This window comes from Cinclus cinclus, chromosome 1 (genome assembly GCF_963662255.1).
Source record: "Cinclus cinclus chromosome 1, bCinCin1.1, whole genome shotgun sequence".
Classification (NCBI taxonomy): domain Eukaryota; kingdom Metazoa; phylum Chordata; class Aves; order Passeriformes; family Cinclidae; genus Cinclus; species Cinclus cinclus.
Genome location: NC_085046.1, coordinates 134,609,420 through 134,624,927, shown reverse-complemented (window position 1 = coordinate 134,624,927; position 15,508 = coordinate 134,609,420). Strand labels below are relative to the sequence as shown.

The window sequence follows — 15,508 nt, the reverse complement described above, 5'->3', positions numbered from 1 at the left end:
GGGGATCCCTGGGTGTGCTCTGCACAGCCGCGGTTCTCCCGCAGCCCAAGAAACGGAGGTGCAGTGGGAGCGCTCTCCGCCCTCCCCATGTGCTCCCAGAGGGGATCCCTGGGTGTGCTCTGCACAGCCGCGGTTCTCCCGCAGCCCAAGGCACGGAGGTGCAGTGGGAGCGCTCTCCGCCCTCCCCATGTGCTCCCAGAGGGGATCCCTGGGTGTGCTCTGCACAGCCGCGGTTCTCCCGCAGCCCAAGGCACGGAGGTGCAGTGGGAGCGCTCTCCGCCCTCCCCATGTGCAGGGCGCGGCTGACCCCGAGCGGCTCCTCCGCTGCGAGCTCGCAGCAGCGATGGAACAGCACAACCCACTGGCAGAGGAATGACTTTCTAAGTGACAGCTTTTACGGGACTCTTCTAATTAGGAGTATGACTATTATGTTGAGTCAGTAATTTTTTACAATAGCCACCGAGTTACAACAGTATCCGACTGCTCATTCAGTTTCTGCTTGTTCTTCTCCACTTTATAGCCCATTCTAAACCACAAAATACAATATGGGAAAAATTTTCACTTCTATTTCTTGATCCTATTACTAAACTTTATTTTTGCAGCTATATATAGACCTGGCTGATGTTACACTTCTAGATACAAAAATTAAAAATGCATCGTGTCAGGAGACTTTCAGTGGCAAATTATTGAATTATACTTCAATTTCAAAAGGCCCCAAAGATTCACATTAAAAAAATACCAGTAATATGGGCAAGGCTTGAAAACAGTAGTTGTTCAGAATTAGAATAGCGACTCAAAGTAAATGCAGAAAGAATTGCTGATGAAAGATACAATTGCCTTTTTCTTGAAGAATTTAACTTCTTATGAATTGTAAATACTTGCAACCCATGTCAAGAGACTTCAAACAACTCATTCTCTAGAAAAGAAATACAAAAGGAATTTCACCAACAGTTTCATATAGTCTTAAAACTTTCTCCTGCTTTTGCTGGGAAAATCAGAAAGGCTATGCTCAGCAGTATCCCATTTTCCACGCTTTTTTATACACTTCTCTGCATTTCTGGTCAACATACTTGTTGACTGTGCTTTTCTGAAAATCTCTGCAGGGTTCCACAACTGTACAGAGTTATGGATTATTAAACACAGGTGGCACCACATTACAGGCCACTAAGAGAGAGAACCACTTTAGAAACATGAATCCACAACATTTTTTATTAAAATAACACCAAATTTAAGCAATCGATGCAGTGCGAAGAAAATTTAATGATTTTTCATCCTTAAGTATGTAAACTTGATTCCAATCCTGACATGATTGATGTAATACAGGAAACTGTATCCCGGATAAATGTCAAAGTTAAAGACTGGCATGCTGAGCAAGGAAGGTTCTTATTCTTTGCAAGAGTTCTTTCTTTACACTGTCTGGTACCAAAGCTGAAACACAAATAAGAAAGCAAGAAGTGAAAAAAGACAAAATAAAAAGTATGCTAAAACCATACGTTTACAACAGCCGTTTCTATTCTTTCATTGTTCTTGCAATTCTGTTAATACCTAAAGTAACTGAAACTACTTGATTTTCATATAGCACATCTATATTTTTCCTATTTAAAATAGGCTAAAATTGGGATCTGTTGAGAACAATGTAGTTACTGCTCTGGTTTTTGCCTATTCCTAGTGCAGAAAATTGGAAAGTTTGAGGAAAAGGATTATTCAACAGGCAACAGGATATAAACCAGAACAAGTGTGATTACCCTACCTTTTTTCTTCATAAATTTAAGACCAAAAGAAATCTCAACCCTGGCCTCTGAGCAAAGGTCTGGAGCAAACTATTTTGAAGGCCTATTTTTATTGAGAACTTAATGAAGTTCCTACCATTAACACTGAACTCTGCTAGAGAGCCTGAGAGGAACAATATAAAGATGACTGCAGTTTCCTTACATGATTTCATTTTTTTTAAATGTGTATGCCATGTCCTTTACTTTTCCCATCCCCATTCCAATAAAACTGCTAGTTCTGATTTTCCATCTTAAAATATTTGGAATTTTAAAACATCTGTGTTGCATACACAACTTGAGACCATTAAGTCAATTATAAAAATGAATACAAACATGACTAAATAACATAATTTGCAAAAGTAATCTGAATGCTGCTACATAATACAAATTCACATGTTTCATTTGTAGTTAATATTAAGCTATTAACATTTTATTTGTAGTTAATATTAAGCTATTAATATTTTTCCTTGAATCCAACACAGGCAAGCTCATGACGGTGCTTTCAAAACATTAATGAAATAGAGTTACATATGTTTATTGATGTACTACTCCATCTACATTTGTATTTTCTTACCTCTGCCTTTGGGAGTGATTTCTGCCACCAAATCATCAACAGTAACATGCTCTAATCCTTTTTCTTTAATGACATCTGGGGAAGACCAAGACCAATACTTTAAGTCTTTTAATCCATTCATAAGATGACAAAACCTGTGCCGGTGATTTAAGAGACAAACCTGTCTACATAGTAATGGGAGAATATGAAGTAACATGGGACCTAAATACAGGTTATTAACTCAGTACCTACTGCACTGTACAGTGGATTTTAGTCTCTTACTCAAGCCATAGGTTTAAGGATGGGAACTTGTCACTGCTGATGCATCTTGATCAGCTCGTATTTTAATAACAACCATTAAAATGTTTTATCTCATCTGATCATTACCAGATGTGCCTGCTACTGGAGTGTTGGAACGTTCACAAGTTGGCTCACTTGCCTCTTAAAACACATTATTTACACATTAGTAGGAAAGGTGCAACTGAAAAAACACTTTGGAATATACAATAAGGAAAAGTAGACATTTTCAGCAATAGTAAATCCTTACTATTCTTCCAGTTGGTTTAAACAAGATTTCTGTACATCAGCCAAGTCAAAAAGTATGTCACAGGGGAATAAATCTATAGCAACACAAAGGCTATTATTAACACACATGAGTATTGAAACAACTGTTTACTTATAGTGCCTTGCACATTACTGAAAAATGCAGATATCAAAGCTGAGAAGTAATCTCAATTTAGCAGCATGTTTAGACATAAATGTCAAATTTCCAGGGATACATTCCTCTTGCCCAGGTCTTGTTTAAACTGTCGGTAAAGCCTTCATCTGGGACTTTTATTTGGCAGAATCTCAGTTGACTACAAAGGGAATTAACTAATTGACCACTGTTACCTTTGCAATGTGCCTTCAGCTGATCCTTCCAGCCACATTCAATTAACTTGGCTCTCAGCAACTCTTTAAGGCTGTTAAGACAATATAAAACTTGTTAGAACAGCAAACGTTCCTGACATCTTAAATATGCCCCAGTTTGAAAATCAAACCTGCAAGCACTACCCAAGAACTCCCAGACCAGTAGCAGAAATGGCTGAACAGCAAGTGAATCCAAAGCCAAAGGACTTCCAATTTCAGTTTATCATGCTGGACTATGAGGATTTGGTGCCTCCAGAGCTAACTCACAGAACTGCTTCAGGCAATGTTGATGCTGCAGCCACGGAGAAAAAGGTAGAGGCCCTTGAATTACTCGAACTGAGTCTACGCTGGTAGCAGCTGTATGAAAACTTTCAATGTTGGGGTATTTCACCTGATACCAAGTATTTAAAATAAGTAAAACCTCCGTCACCTTTTGGGAAGAGTTCTGCACTACTCAGCTGCAGGTTTATCTCCCCAGTTACACATTGCCTCATTCTGTGTGAAAATGAAGGATCCTAAATATTATCTTCCTAAGCATGCAACAAGGATTCAGGCATTAATGGAAAAGACACAACAATCTGCCACAATGAAGCATCTACTCCATATATCAAAATAGAATATTGAAAGTTAGCTAAAAAAGTGAAAATTAGTACTAAAAACAGAAGAATGGAAAATTAAAGTAAGCTATGATAAATAATATCTTTTACCCTTTTGTCCATTAGCTAGCAAGCCTGCTTATCTTGTGCTATCCTAAATAATTCTAGCAAAACCCTGTTTTTATGAATGAAAGGATTGTAGCAAGAGGTTGAACAGTATAGGTCTAATCCCTTTTACTCAGTGAATTGTGTAAAGGGCAGATGAACTAATGACAAAAAGCACAGTAAGAATACAGGTGAAACTGGCTGCCTCTGGATATTTCTCAGTTCAAGAAATCCAAGTTCACTTCCTCTGAGCACAGGATAGCTGTGATAAAGCCTGTTTATAAGACAGCTTTTGACATCCTGGTAAAACCCTTCCTATTCTTAAATGAGCATAAAATAGATCTCAATACCATTTCAAGAAATTGCTTGCTTTGCTGAACTTCTGTGCAATCTCCAAGGGGATGGTCACAACCAGGAAAGATGTAGAGCAAAGATACCATGTCAGGCTACAAAAGGTTACACCAGGTATAAGGTTATGCCATGACCCAGGAAAAAAATTCTTCTCATACGGGTCTTTAAAAATGAAGGAAGTAGAACTTTTGGTGTATGCTGTTAACAGGCACAATGAAACAATGAGGAGGGAAATGTCATAAGCACTCTTAGTGATATGTAAATACAAGGACAATAAAAGATTGAAGAGACAAGAACAGGCCAAAAACAGTGTGCAATTTACTTGTTTGCTTTTATTGGGAAATCTACATTGACTTGCGTAAGTGCTGCTTTATGTATTCTACTGTCTATTGCTTTACCTAACAAAAGAGCTAGAAACACAAGAAAAACTTAAAAAGCAAAAAGGGAAGTTTTGTTTCATTCATTTTCCTCCCAGGCAACAATAAGATTTAACTGCAACAAATTGCATGGAACGCTGATTCTTACATGAATCTAGGGCATTCCAACACAAAATACCTACAAAAGAGAAAGCTTTAGAGTTCATAAGCCAATTAGCTCATCCTTTATTTCCCCATTATCTCTTTTAAATCGTAAAACTAAATAAAACTGTTCGAAAGGCATTTTTAAAATAATTTATGCAACACTCAAGACTTTAAAGAACTTAGAATTGAGTTTACTTTATTGAGTTTGCTTCTAGGTGTAGTGCAGGTTTGATGTGTTTAAATATCAAACTCTCACCGACATGGAGTAGGAAGCCAACTTACCGTTCTCGCTCTCCTGTTTCTATTAGCTTTTGGTTAATGGTTGCTCTCATCTGCGCATCTTTATTCATTTTGGGAATCTAGGTTTTCCACAATCCTACACAGAGCAAAGAAGAGTTTCGACAAGTGCTGCTGTGATTCACTTAACAAAAAAAAAAAAAAGTCAGTGTTGTGTCCAAAGACAGATGCCTTCGGTTAATGACCGGAGCACCGGTATGTGACGATCTCGGCACAGCATCCACCCGGCTGTCCGGGCACCGGGCACCGGCAGTCCACCGGGCCGCCTGCGCGGGCACGGCCCACCCTCGCCGGGCGCGGCCTCTCCGCAGCCCGGCCCTCCCACCCGGCGCCCCCGGCTCTCGGCCCGCCCAGCGACGCCCCGGAGCGAGGGAGCGGCGCGGGGAAGGCCCAGGGCGGTTCGCTCCGTCCTGGCTCCCCGCTCGCTCCCGGCTCACCGCTCGCCGCAGCCCCGCCGGTCCGTGCAGCAGAGGCGGAGCCGCCTGCTGGACGCGCCATGCGCCACCAGCCCCACCGCTCCTGGGCGCGGGCGCCGCCGGGAAACGTAGTCCGGGCTCGGCGACTACAGCTCCCGGCGCGCTCCGGGCGCACGGCTGCCTCCGGGCCCGGACTACGGCTCCCGGCATGCACTCCGGCGGCCGGGCGCCCGCTCACCCCCTTCCCGTAGTGCTCCGCGGCCGCTGCCGCGCGTTCCCCGAGGGCCCGCGGAGTTGCCGGCGCTTCCCAAAGTTTTCCCGGAGCAGCGGCATGGCGGGCGCCGCCCACTGCTCCCTGCAGGCCAAGCGCCTGCTGCTGGACCCCAAGTTCGAGGGATACAAGCTATCGCTGGAACCGCTGGCCTGCTACCAGCTGGGGCTGGACGCGGGTGAGGAGCGGGCGCGGCGCGGGGCTGATCCCGCCGGGCATGCCTTGGGCAGCGCGGGGAGGCCGGATCCCCCCGCGTTTCCCTTCGTCCCCGCGCGGTGCTCCGCGGCCGGGCAGCGGCCCTGGGTGCAGGGTGCCCCGAGCTGGGACAGCCCGGCCCGCGGCGTCGGTAGTCCCGCGCTCCGAACGCCGGGGGTTTCAGAGACCGAGCGCTTCGTCTGGGCTCTTCTCGTTAGATTGGCTGTAGTTGGCCGGGGGCGTCCGTCCTCCTCCCCGCCAGCTGGCTTCGTGGTGAACCGAGGTCTCTAACTCGTCAGACCTCTGCCTTGTAGCTGCCTGCTCCTGGTGCGCTTAAATGAGTAAGGAAACCTGTGTCCTAAATCTGGTTTCGTTTGTGCAGGCAAGGTGAGGCCGGATGGCCAGCTGAGGTAGTTCAAAGAGGAGTGTGAACGGAGCACATGCGGTTTAGAGATATACATATGAAATTAGCATCCTATACAAACTTCACCGAATTAGCTGCTTTTCTTTCTTGCTCTGCCCACAGTTCAGAGGTGATTTTCATGCCATACATTCCATGCCCCCCTTTCTCTGCCAAACATCATTAGTATTTGAGATGCTGGTCCATTAACAGGCTAATTCACTGAGGAGTACATGAGCACAAAGTCCTGTTGGATATGTGCCTGCAATTTTAGCCATGTCCTGAAATATCTCAGCACTCTGTGTTTACTGATTTGTGAAATTCAGGTATTTTTGTATGGTGGATGGATTGGTTTGGTTTTCTTTGTAAAGCTGAGACAGTAAACACCGTTTATGTAGACTAATCTCTGCCTCTGTACATTTACTGAAGGCTATACCTGTCTACAGAGTTACCCATTACATGTTACTTTAGTTTTGTGTAGAAGATACTGTGTTCGTAGTAGATCAGAAAGGTTTGTTTGCCATGCTGAGTTGTCAGCAGTCGGAAAGAAGCTTTTAGATAAATTCTGTATTGAAGGTTAAGTGAATGACACTGTGTGTCTATGGTTGGACTGGAAAATAAAGTGAGAGTAAGATTTTTTAATGTAAGACTGCTTTATGTGTCTCCTTTCAGAAGACAGCCCAAGTGCATGTGAGTGGGTGCTGTTATGAGTGTGCTGCAGTTGTGTCAGAGATAGCAACAGTGTAGTGTTGGAGCACTCCCTTAGTTTGTCTCTTACTTGCTGTTCTGCCTGTGGTCAAGCAACCTTTGTGGTTCTTGGATAGTCAGTTGTGCACCTGTTCTAAATTGGTGGAGGGGATTACAGCTCTTCATTAAAATACATGAACAGTGGAGTTGCTAATGGAGAGATAGATCTACTCAGTTCTTGTCCATTCAGATATTTTACATGATAGTTACAGTAATTCATGTAATAGAGGATTGATATGTGTGACTCTGTTCTTTTCTTTCCCCGATTCCCACAGCAAAAAGACCCTGACTCATTTCAGTCTTAGTAACTCATTTAGTCTGTTCTGTGTGCACATAAATAGATGGAGATACTGGTCCTCTGGAGAGTGGAAAGCTTTTATTGTTGTCTTTGTATTTTGGAATTAATAACAGGAGATGTGTCAGGCCTTATATCTGTCTCCCAGATGTTTTGGTTGCAGCCTGCTCTTTGGCCACATAGCTGCCTCTTTCTCCTTGCTGGTTTTCTTTTGTGCCCTTCAAGGCAGTTTACTTACAGTGCAGAGGTGTTCTGTACCTGACTTTTGTATTTCTCAGTGTCACTGGTCTACACTTGTGTTAGATTTAGGATATCATTCCAAAACTTGACTTTTGTGTTGTACAGGAGTAATGGGTTGAGTTGTAGAGACTGAGGATGGTGTGTAGGCTGTGGCTTTTTCAAATTACTGCGTGGGAGAAGAAACCAGTATTGTGTGGGAAAGCCAAGAACTTCTGCTTTCTGGTACACTTGTGTGCAGATTCGAAGCCTGTAGAACATGATGAAGAGCTTGGTAGTTTTTGGGTTATTAAATCAATATTTGTCACTTTGTGAAGAATTTGATTTAATTTTCTTAAAGTGGGACTGAGTACAATAGCTGAAAAAAGGTCGAATGTTTAGGAACACTGTCAGTATAATTGTTTCTGATTTTATTCACAATTGTTTGCAAAAATATTATAGTAGAATCTGGAAGATTAATGCAAAAAAGGTGGTTGATTTTTTTTCTCTTTTGCAGAAGAAGATTTAATGAGTGTTTGTCTCAAATGACCTGAGGTTTGTAGTTCTGCCTGTGTGGCATCCCAAATTTGGTGGCAGTGGAGGGGAATATGTGAGTTTTAGAGTACTTGGAATATAGGACAATAAAAAGAAATAAGTGCTTGTTCTTAAGTAGAACTGAGTTTTAATTCACCTGTAGCTGAAGTGATTATGCAGCATTATTACAAACTTGCATAGTGAACTTCAGAGTATCAGTCTTCTCTCAATATTTCTATCTCTTTTTTTTGTATTTTTATATTTTCATGAATTTCACTACTAGCTATAAAATAAAATTACAAAAAAATTGCCCTGTGGAATTGATGCAGTCTTCTGCCCTGGAGCAGGTGGATAGCTGCATGTCACCCTATGTAACAACTTGTGGTGATTGTTATGTTCCTGAGGACTACAGTGAGCTTCATTTTCTGACCATCATGTAAAACTTAGTGTTCAGGTCTAATATGCTTTCAACTGGTTGACTATGGTTGCCAGGAGTTTGCTGTGGTCAGATGTGCCACTGACAAAGAATTACATTTTAAGAAACTATTTATTTATTAGATCTGTGATAGAAGGTGATTTCCTAGCAAATATCTTAAAATTTATGATCACAGTGAAGAAGAATGGGGGGAGTAGGGTACCTTCCCTTCTCTTTAAATATTATGATTTGCATGTTCTTCTTTTATTTCTTCCTTATTCCAACCCATTCTGTCCTAGTTAATGCTAAACTTAAACTCTTACAGTCATTTGTTTTCTCTCCTCCTGGTAATATATTTCAACTAGTAATGAGTCCTGTGTTATTATGCTTTTAATTCCTGGCTTTTCATTGTAAATTTTGACTTTCTCCTTACTTTTTTTTAGTTTATTTCTGTAACTTATTTTCAAATGTTTCATTTGCATTGAGTTTTGTAATGCCTGTTTTTAGATCACCGAATGTTCAGGAGGGACAAATGAGCATCTTATTTCTAGTTTTCTCTTCTGCCCTAATCTGATATCAGCAGAGTTCAAAGCAGAGATTGTGGGGCGAATCCTTGTCTCCAGCAAGGAACATGTTCCAAGTTGCTCAACATTTTTAAAGGATGAAGACCTTTTCTGTTTACTGGTTAGATGTCTCATAATTCCTTTTCCTTTCCAGAGGCTTAGAATTTATTCACACGTGGTTGTCCCTGATCCCTTTTCTCTCTATCTTGTCTGTTTGGTAGGACCATTATAATGTAGTAGTGAATGCTTTTCAATGTAGCTGCAGCTGGAAGGCAGAATAAACATTTGCTCAGAGATGGAGCTGCTGTTGCAAGCCAGGAGAATATGCAGAGAATGCATTCCTTTGATCATGTGCATTTATAAGTTCTATCACTTCTTATGAACAATGGTGGTAATGCATGTTGTTTAGAAAGTCTGCTTCAGTGCAAAGTTGCACATTAGTAGTGCTACATGGAAAAGATATGTTTGTGACTTTTTATGGAGCAAACGGGACCAGTATGTTTCAAACATTTATGGAGATTTTCATTTGCATTTTCCATTTGCATTTGAAAAATTAAATATGAAAAAAATCTGTTTAAAGTAATGTATGGGAAATAGTAAGAAATTGTGAGCTTTTTCAGACATTTGCAGCGTAATTCATAGAAGTTTAGGTCTCAGGAACATGTTTACTCAACAACAACGAGATGCTGCCTTTAACAGTACCAACATGTTGTTTTTAAATGAAAGAAAAAGCATTAATCCGGGGTTAGAAGGATCTTTCAATGCTGATACTAGAAAATGAATTCTCTTCCACTAGTGTATCTGCAATACAAAATTGCTTCCACTGGGTGGCATTGCAAAACAAGGCATGATATACAAGCAAATAATATCTGATGCTGCAAAATATGCTGGTATAATTACTTTGCATATTTTGCAGTTTTGTAAAGTTGTTTTGGTATATTCAAGAAAACATCTAAAAATGGAGGGGCTGTTTGGGGTTTTTCCCTGACCCTTTTTTTCTCTTTGTCTTTTTTTCACCCCAGTTCTGCTTCATAGTGTTTGATGGCAGATGTGAGACCTCTCTATTAATTTAAAGTATAAGTTCCTTGATAATGTTCTTTATTGATAGGATTTTTTTTTTTTTGCAGTGCAGACTAATAATTGTAATATCCAGCTAGGGATCTTACAGTAACAGGTAGGTTAGGGATGTGTTACTTCTTCTGTTGGTTCTTATTAATTACTTTGTACCTAGTGCTTTTGCTTTTAAGTAAAGCATTGTGAGTGTAAATCTTTTATTTATTTATGTTTAAACTATTTGCAGTCAAATTATTTTTTTAAAGCATGGAACTAGTAGAGATAAATACAATTCTTGAAAAGTAGCATAGTTTTCTTTACACTGGTCCAAAATATCCCATGTAACTAGGGTTGTTGGGACATAATAGTGGAAACTGAGACTTAGTTTATACATTCTGTATACTTGCTTTCTTTTTTGGTATGAGTAACAGTGCATGAATCAATGTTTCTGGGTTATCGTGGTGCAAGTGTATTTATCAGAAATTTGAAAGAGACCACATATCATTCTGTTTAGCAGCTGCCATTGACTGCTGCTTCCTAATTGAACCCAAATAGCCTAGTGAACCCATAGAGACTGGTGAATTAGTCTGACTCTTAAAAATCACATTAAAAAAAAACAAATAAAACCAGGAGAAAACATTAAAAACACTAACCCGAAACAAACCCAAACCAAACAACAAAAAAAATGAGAAAAAAATCCTTACTGAACAACCAAATAAAAACTCATAAAACTATGTAACTGTGAGACTGAATAAGGTGATAATCTGATTGAAGTATTTCTTCTTCTCCATTTATATTAACTTACCTTTCTCTGAATTTGCTTTATTAAAAGTCTGTTTCTTTTCTCTCTTCTCCTTTATTTTTTTGCACTCAGCTCTATTGGTTTGCTGTTTTTTCAAAGGACCATCAAGAAACCTTGAATCTTGAAGGCTATAGAAAAGAAGGAATGAATTTCACCCTAGTGTAGAATCTTCTATAAGCTAAGCACATGGTATGTGACAGCAGATGGAAGTTGTGCACAGATTTCACTTGATCACAGTATAGGTTTCAATTGATGGAGAACAGAATAGGTTCATTAATTGCTTTGTCTTGACAGAGCTACACATGTATGATACATTCTGGAAGCAGTTGGCTACCTCATTTGAAATGTTTCATGATACGACAGTTCACATTTGTCAGATTTCCTAGCTTAAAGTCACCTATGAATTGTATAGTGTCTGACTTCAGTTTCTGTGGAATTAATTGCATATTTTGATGATACAAGATATTTGGATATCCTATTCCTGACCTCTTTTGTTATTTAGGGCTTATCAGAACTACAGTCTAGAAAACTCAGTCACAGAGAATTCATGTTCTTCCAGCTTTTATAAAGATTTTATATATTTTATCACCTTACAGTCAGCTTATCAATAGTTTATTGTTCCAAGAATTTTTGAGAAAAGTCATGCATTTACTTTAGGAATCATCAAGTTTGGAGTATTTAGACTGTTTAGTTACAGTTCTGACAGGAGCACTCTGACAGGAGTGGGAAGGGAGAAGTAGAGAAAGGAATCCTTACCATTTCAGGTTTTTTGTGCTGAAAAATCTTTACATGTTTGTTTCTATATGTATATTCCAATCTCATAGGATCAGCCATGCAGGAAGTAGATGATAGGTGCTTGGTTGAAAATAATTATTTTGGATTATATTTAGTTTGGTCTTTAATTGTTTACAAAAGATTAATATCTCTTGTTGAGTTGGGAAAAATATCTCTGTGCTAAAGCTTGGTTGCATAAACAGCTTTAAAATGCATTTTCACAATATATTCTGAGATATATATATCACAGAGAGATATATCTTTTTTTTTTTACGGTGTTACTTACAGTAAAACATTATAATTAATTAAAGTAGGAATTGGAATGGGTAGCAGTCTTTGCCATTAAGACAGGTGTATTTTCTTCTCACTCCTTTGTTGATATTCTAACTTGTTTTGCAGGGCTGTAGCTTGTGGAACAGTATTGCATAAGTATGGAAATCCCACCTGTGGGGTGAATATGACTAATGATTTGATCTGGGTGGAATTACAACTGCTGGTTTGCAAATACCAACGGTGATTAGGAGACTAATTGCTAATTATGCTGTCATTTTACAAGCATTTTGTATCGTATGACTGGATTTTTTTATTAATCAGGCCGTATCATCTTGCATAATTCTCTAAAGCCACTTTTATGTTAATTGCCAGTGTCTCTAATGGGGTCTGTTTAAAACATACATTGATTGTCTGGTTGTTGAGTTTGTGATAGCTGTGCAGTGGCACTGATGGCACTGCCAAATGAACTGCTCTTTGCAGGAATTGGTGCTCTGACACAGTAAACTACTTCTGCTGCAGTAGGGTTTAAGAAGATGCTAAAGAAGAGTAGGAAGTCTGAGTGCTGCTGCTGAGAGTTGTGAATGGTCCCTGTTATGGGGTGGGATGGAAGTGAAATACTGGAAATAGATTTGCTCTGTTTCTGAGCAGAAAAGGGAAGAAAGTAGATACTGAGATATTAGGTACTACACTAACTCTGAACTGCTGCTGTGAGAAGGATTAGCCTTGAGCATTAATCATCATAGGCTGACAGAGTTTACTTGTAACTTTCTAAAGGATTTTTCTTGTGTGAAGGTCAAGATAAGTTCCCTGCAGGAAAACTGAGAATCCTGGGTTGACTGTACTGGAGAATTAAATGGAGACTATTTACAGAATATTTACAGAAGGATGGACTAGACCTCAGCTAATGTATTTTGAGATATTTGGAGTATAGCTTCATCTCTGTATAAATATGGAATAGGAAGAAAAAAGCTGCACTAATTCAAATAAAAACCTGGTTAGTCTTTGACAGATAATTCAGTTCAGATTACTGGTAGTTGAGTAGATGTTTTCTATTTGGAAAAATCTTGCTCAAGTGAATGACTTAGGTAGCATGCTTCTTGCCTTGAAGAAGGTAGTATTCTAGTGAACAGCCATTCTTTGCAGCCTCTGTCAATTAGAAAAACTTAGTCTGAAATTCTGGTGATATCTTAGACATTTCTGGAAATTTCAGCCTCAGTGAGAGTGCTGAGAACATGGTGGGGGGTTGTTTGTTGTTTGTTTGCTTTTGATTTTTGTTATTTTATTTTGTGGGGGTTTTTTGTTTGTTTGTTTGGTTTCTTTTGTAATTACTGTGAACTAACTCTGCTTTGTACTGTTTTAATCTTTTGCCTTGCAAGTGTTGGTAGAGCAGGTCAGAATTTAAGACTATGAAATCCATGTAATTATATGGAATATTTCTTTTGTCTGCTGTTTCCCTAGAGTTACGATAGAGCAGACTTTTTTCCCTTGCTGTAATACAAAGTAGGTTTGACATTGTTGTTGCATGTGTGTAGATGTGTGTTTCATGTGTGAGGGTTATTGATAAATTGGACTGTAACACATGGTGGAGGTGTATTGGATTTGCATGGCAAGATTTTGGTAGCGGGGAGCTCCAAGGGAAGGCTTCTGTGAGAAGCTGCTGGAGGCTTCCCCCATGTCTGGCAGAGGCAATGCCAGGCAGCTCTGAGATGGACCCAACTATGGGTCCAGGGCCAAGCCCATCAGCCATGGTGGTAGCCTCTGGGGTAATATATTGGAAAAGTATAAAAAGCTGCTGCACAATAACTACAGCCAGAGAGAGGAGTGAGATTGTATGAGGGAAACCACTCTGCAGACACCAAGGTGAAGTGGAAGGAGGTGCTCCTGGTGCCAGAGCAGAGTCCCTTGCAGCCTGTGGTGAAGACTATGGTGAGAGAGGTTGCTCCCCTGCATCCCTTGGAGGCCCATAGAGGAGCAGATATCCACCTGCAGCCTGTGAAGGACCCCATGCCGGAGGAGGTGTGTGTACCTGACTGAGGCTGTGATGGCATGGAAAGCCCATGCTGGAGCAGGCTCCATGTAGGACCTGTGAACTCATGGAGAGAGGAGTCCATACTGCAGGAGGTTTTCTGGCAAGACTTGTGACCCCACTGGGCACCCGCCCTTGTGCAGTCTTTCCTGAAGAGCTGTGACCTGTGGAAGGGAGACACTCTGGAGCAGTTTGTGAGGAACTGAGGCCTGTGGAGAGAGCTCATCTTAGAGAAATTTATGAAGGATTGTCTCCTGTGGAAAGGAGTCCATGCTGGAGCAGGGGAAGAGAATGAGGAGGAAGGAGAAATAGAGAGGTGTGATGAACTGACTTCAACCTCCATTCCCTGTCTCCTGTGCCACTGGAGGGGGGAGGAGGGAGTGACCAGTGGGACTGAAGCTGAGCCCTGAAGAAGGGAGGGTTGAGGAGGAATGTGTTTTGAGATTTGTTTTTATTTCTCATTACCCTAGTCTGATTGGCAGTAAATTAAACTTATTTCCCCAGGTTGAATCTCTTTGTCCTGGGACAGTAATAGCAAAAACAATCTCTCCTTGTGCTTATCTTCCCTCATGAACCTTACGTTTTCTCTCCCCTGCTCAGCTGAGGAGGGAAGTGATAGAGCAGTTTCAGTGGGCATCTGGCATCCAGCCTGGGCAAACCCACCACAATAGGCCATTGTAAATGGTAATGGTGATGAGATGATCAGAGCAAATGACTGCAGTGGCCTTAAGGGTGGATGCTTGCTTTCCAAGTTTATGGTGAAATTTTAAACTATGTATAAATAATGTATTTTTCTTCAAATAAAGCATACATATGGAAAGAAATGGAAGTGCTCTTTTTAAATTATTAGTTTGAATTTTAAATTACTAAACTGTAAATAAATAATTGTTAAAATAGTCTTTTTCTTTTCCCTCCAGCTGTAGCAGAAGTGCAGCTTCGTGATGATCAATATACCCTTGACCACATGCGTGCTTTTGGCATGTATAATTATCTTCATCTTGATTGCTGGTACCAGGATAATGTCTACTATGTTGATCAGTTTGGAAGGGTTATGAATCTGTCAGTGACTCTGGTAAGAATAAAATCTTTTTTTCAAACCACTGAATTGAAAAAGGTGGGACCAGATTAGATGGAAAGTATTGCAAATAGGATCCAAATGCAAAAACTGAGTGAAGCTACTGCCAGGAAGATAGGTCAGTCAACAAAAATACATTTCATCAGTAAGAATAAAAGGATTTTAAATGGAGTTTCTGACTTCTATGTGTTAATAATATTGCAATGGTGTGTGGCATCCCACCCTTAAGGGGACAGGAGCACTCAGGAGTTGAAGATGCTTGTGGCCAAAAGGAACAGCAAAAGCCAGAGGGTTCACAAAAAGCTTATGGTTTTTTTAGTGAGTTATGCTTTTGGCATGGAAATTGAAATGT

At 40.5% G+C, this 15,508-nt stretch overlaps 2 protein-coding genes across 5 annotated transcripts in view; one reads left to right on the top strand and one right to left on the bottom strand.

The window, feature by feature from the left end:
- Positions 1-1,195: 1,195 nt before the first annotated feature.
- ENY2 (ENY2 transcription and export complex 2 subunit) lies at positions 1,196-5,614 on the bottom strand. Of its 3 annotated transcripts, none has more exons than XM_062491314.1 (5): positions 5,539-5,614; positions 5,087-5,180; positions 3,214-3,284; positions 2,344-2,418; positions 1,196-1,428 (listed from the first exon to the last, which is right to left on the bottom strand). In XM_062491314.1, the coding sequence occupies exons 2-5, from the start codon at positions 5,152-5,154 to the stop codon at positions 1,352-1,354; spliced, it is 291 nt and encodes a 96-aa protein (XP_062347298.1). In that variant the 5' UTR covers positions 5,155-5,180; positions 5,539-5,614; the 3' UTR covers positions 1,196-1,351. The 3 variants fall into 3 exon arrangements, with proteins under 3 accessions (XP_062347298.1, XP_062347308.1, XP_062347314.1); XM_062491324.1 differs by having other exon boundaries at positions 5,087-5,225; positions 5,539-5,589; XM_062491330.1 differs by lacking the exon at positions 5,539-5,614 and adding an exon at positions 5,326-5,338 and having other exon boundaries at positions 5,087-5,225.
- Positions 5,615-5,698: 84 nt separating this feature from the next.
- NUDCD1 (NudC domain containing 1) overlaps positions 5,699-15,508 on the top strand; it is a 35,305-nt gene continuing 25,495 nt past the window's right edge. The window contains exons 1-2 of one of the 2 annotated variants that reach the window (XM_062491294.1): positions 5,699-5,966; positions 14,999-15,153. In XM_062491294.1, coding sequence (XP_062347278.1) covers positions 5,726-5,966; positions 14,999-15,153 — 396 coding nt within the window. In that variant the 5' untranslated portion in view covers positions 5,699-5,725. Of the gene's footprint in view, positions 5,967-12,668; positions 14,398-14,998; positions 15,154-15,508 lie in introns of those variants that run through there. The other variant, XM_062491302.1, reaches the window with a different exon arrangement.

What these genes read in the sequence shown, in the direction of transcription:
- ENY2 (XM_062491314.1), bottom strand. Translation starts at nt 5,154, where the DNA reads ATGAATAAAGATGCGCAGATGAGAGCAACCATTAACCAAAAGCTAATA. An exon ending in GAAACAGGAGAGCGAGAACG is followed by an intron (nt 3,285 to 5,086) that starts GTAAGTTGGCTT and finishes TTGTCTTAACAG; the next exon opens with CCTTAAAGAGTTGCTGAGAG. An exon ending in GCTGAAGGCACATTGCAAAG is followed by an intron (nt 2,419 to 3,213) that starts GTAACAGTGGTC and finishes GGTCTTCCCCAG; the next exon opens with ATGTCATTAAAGAAAAAGGA.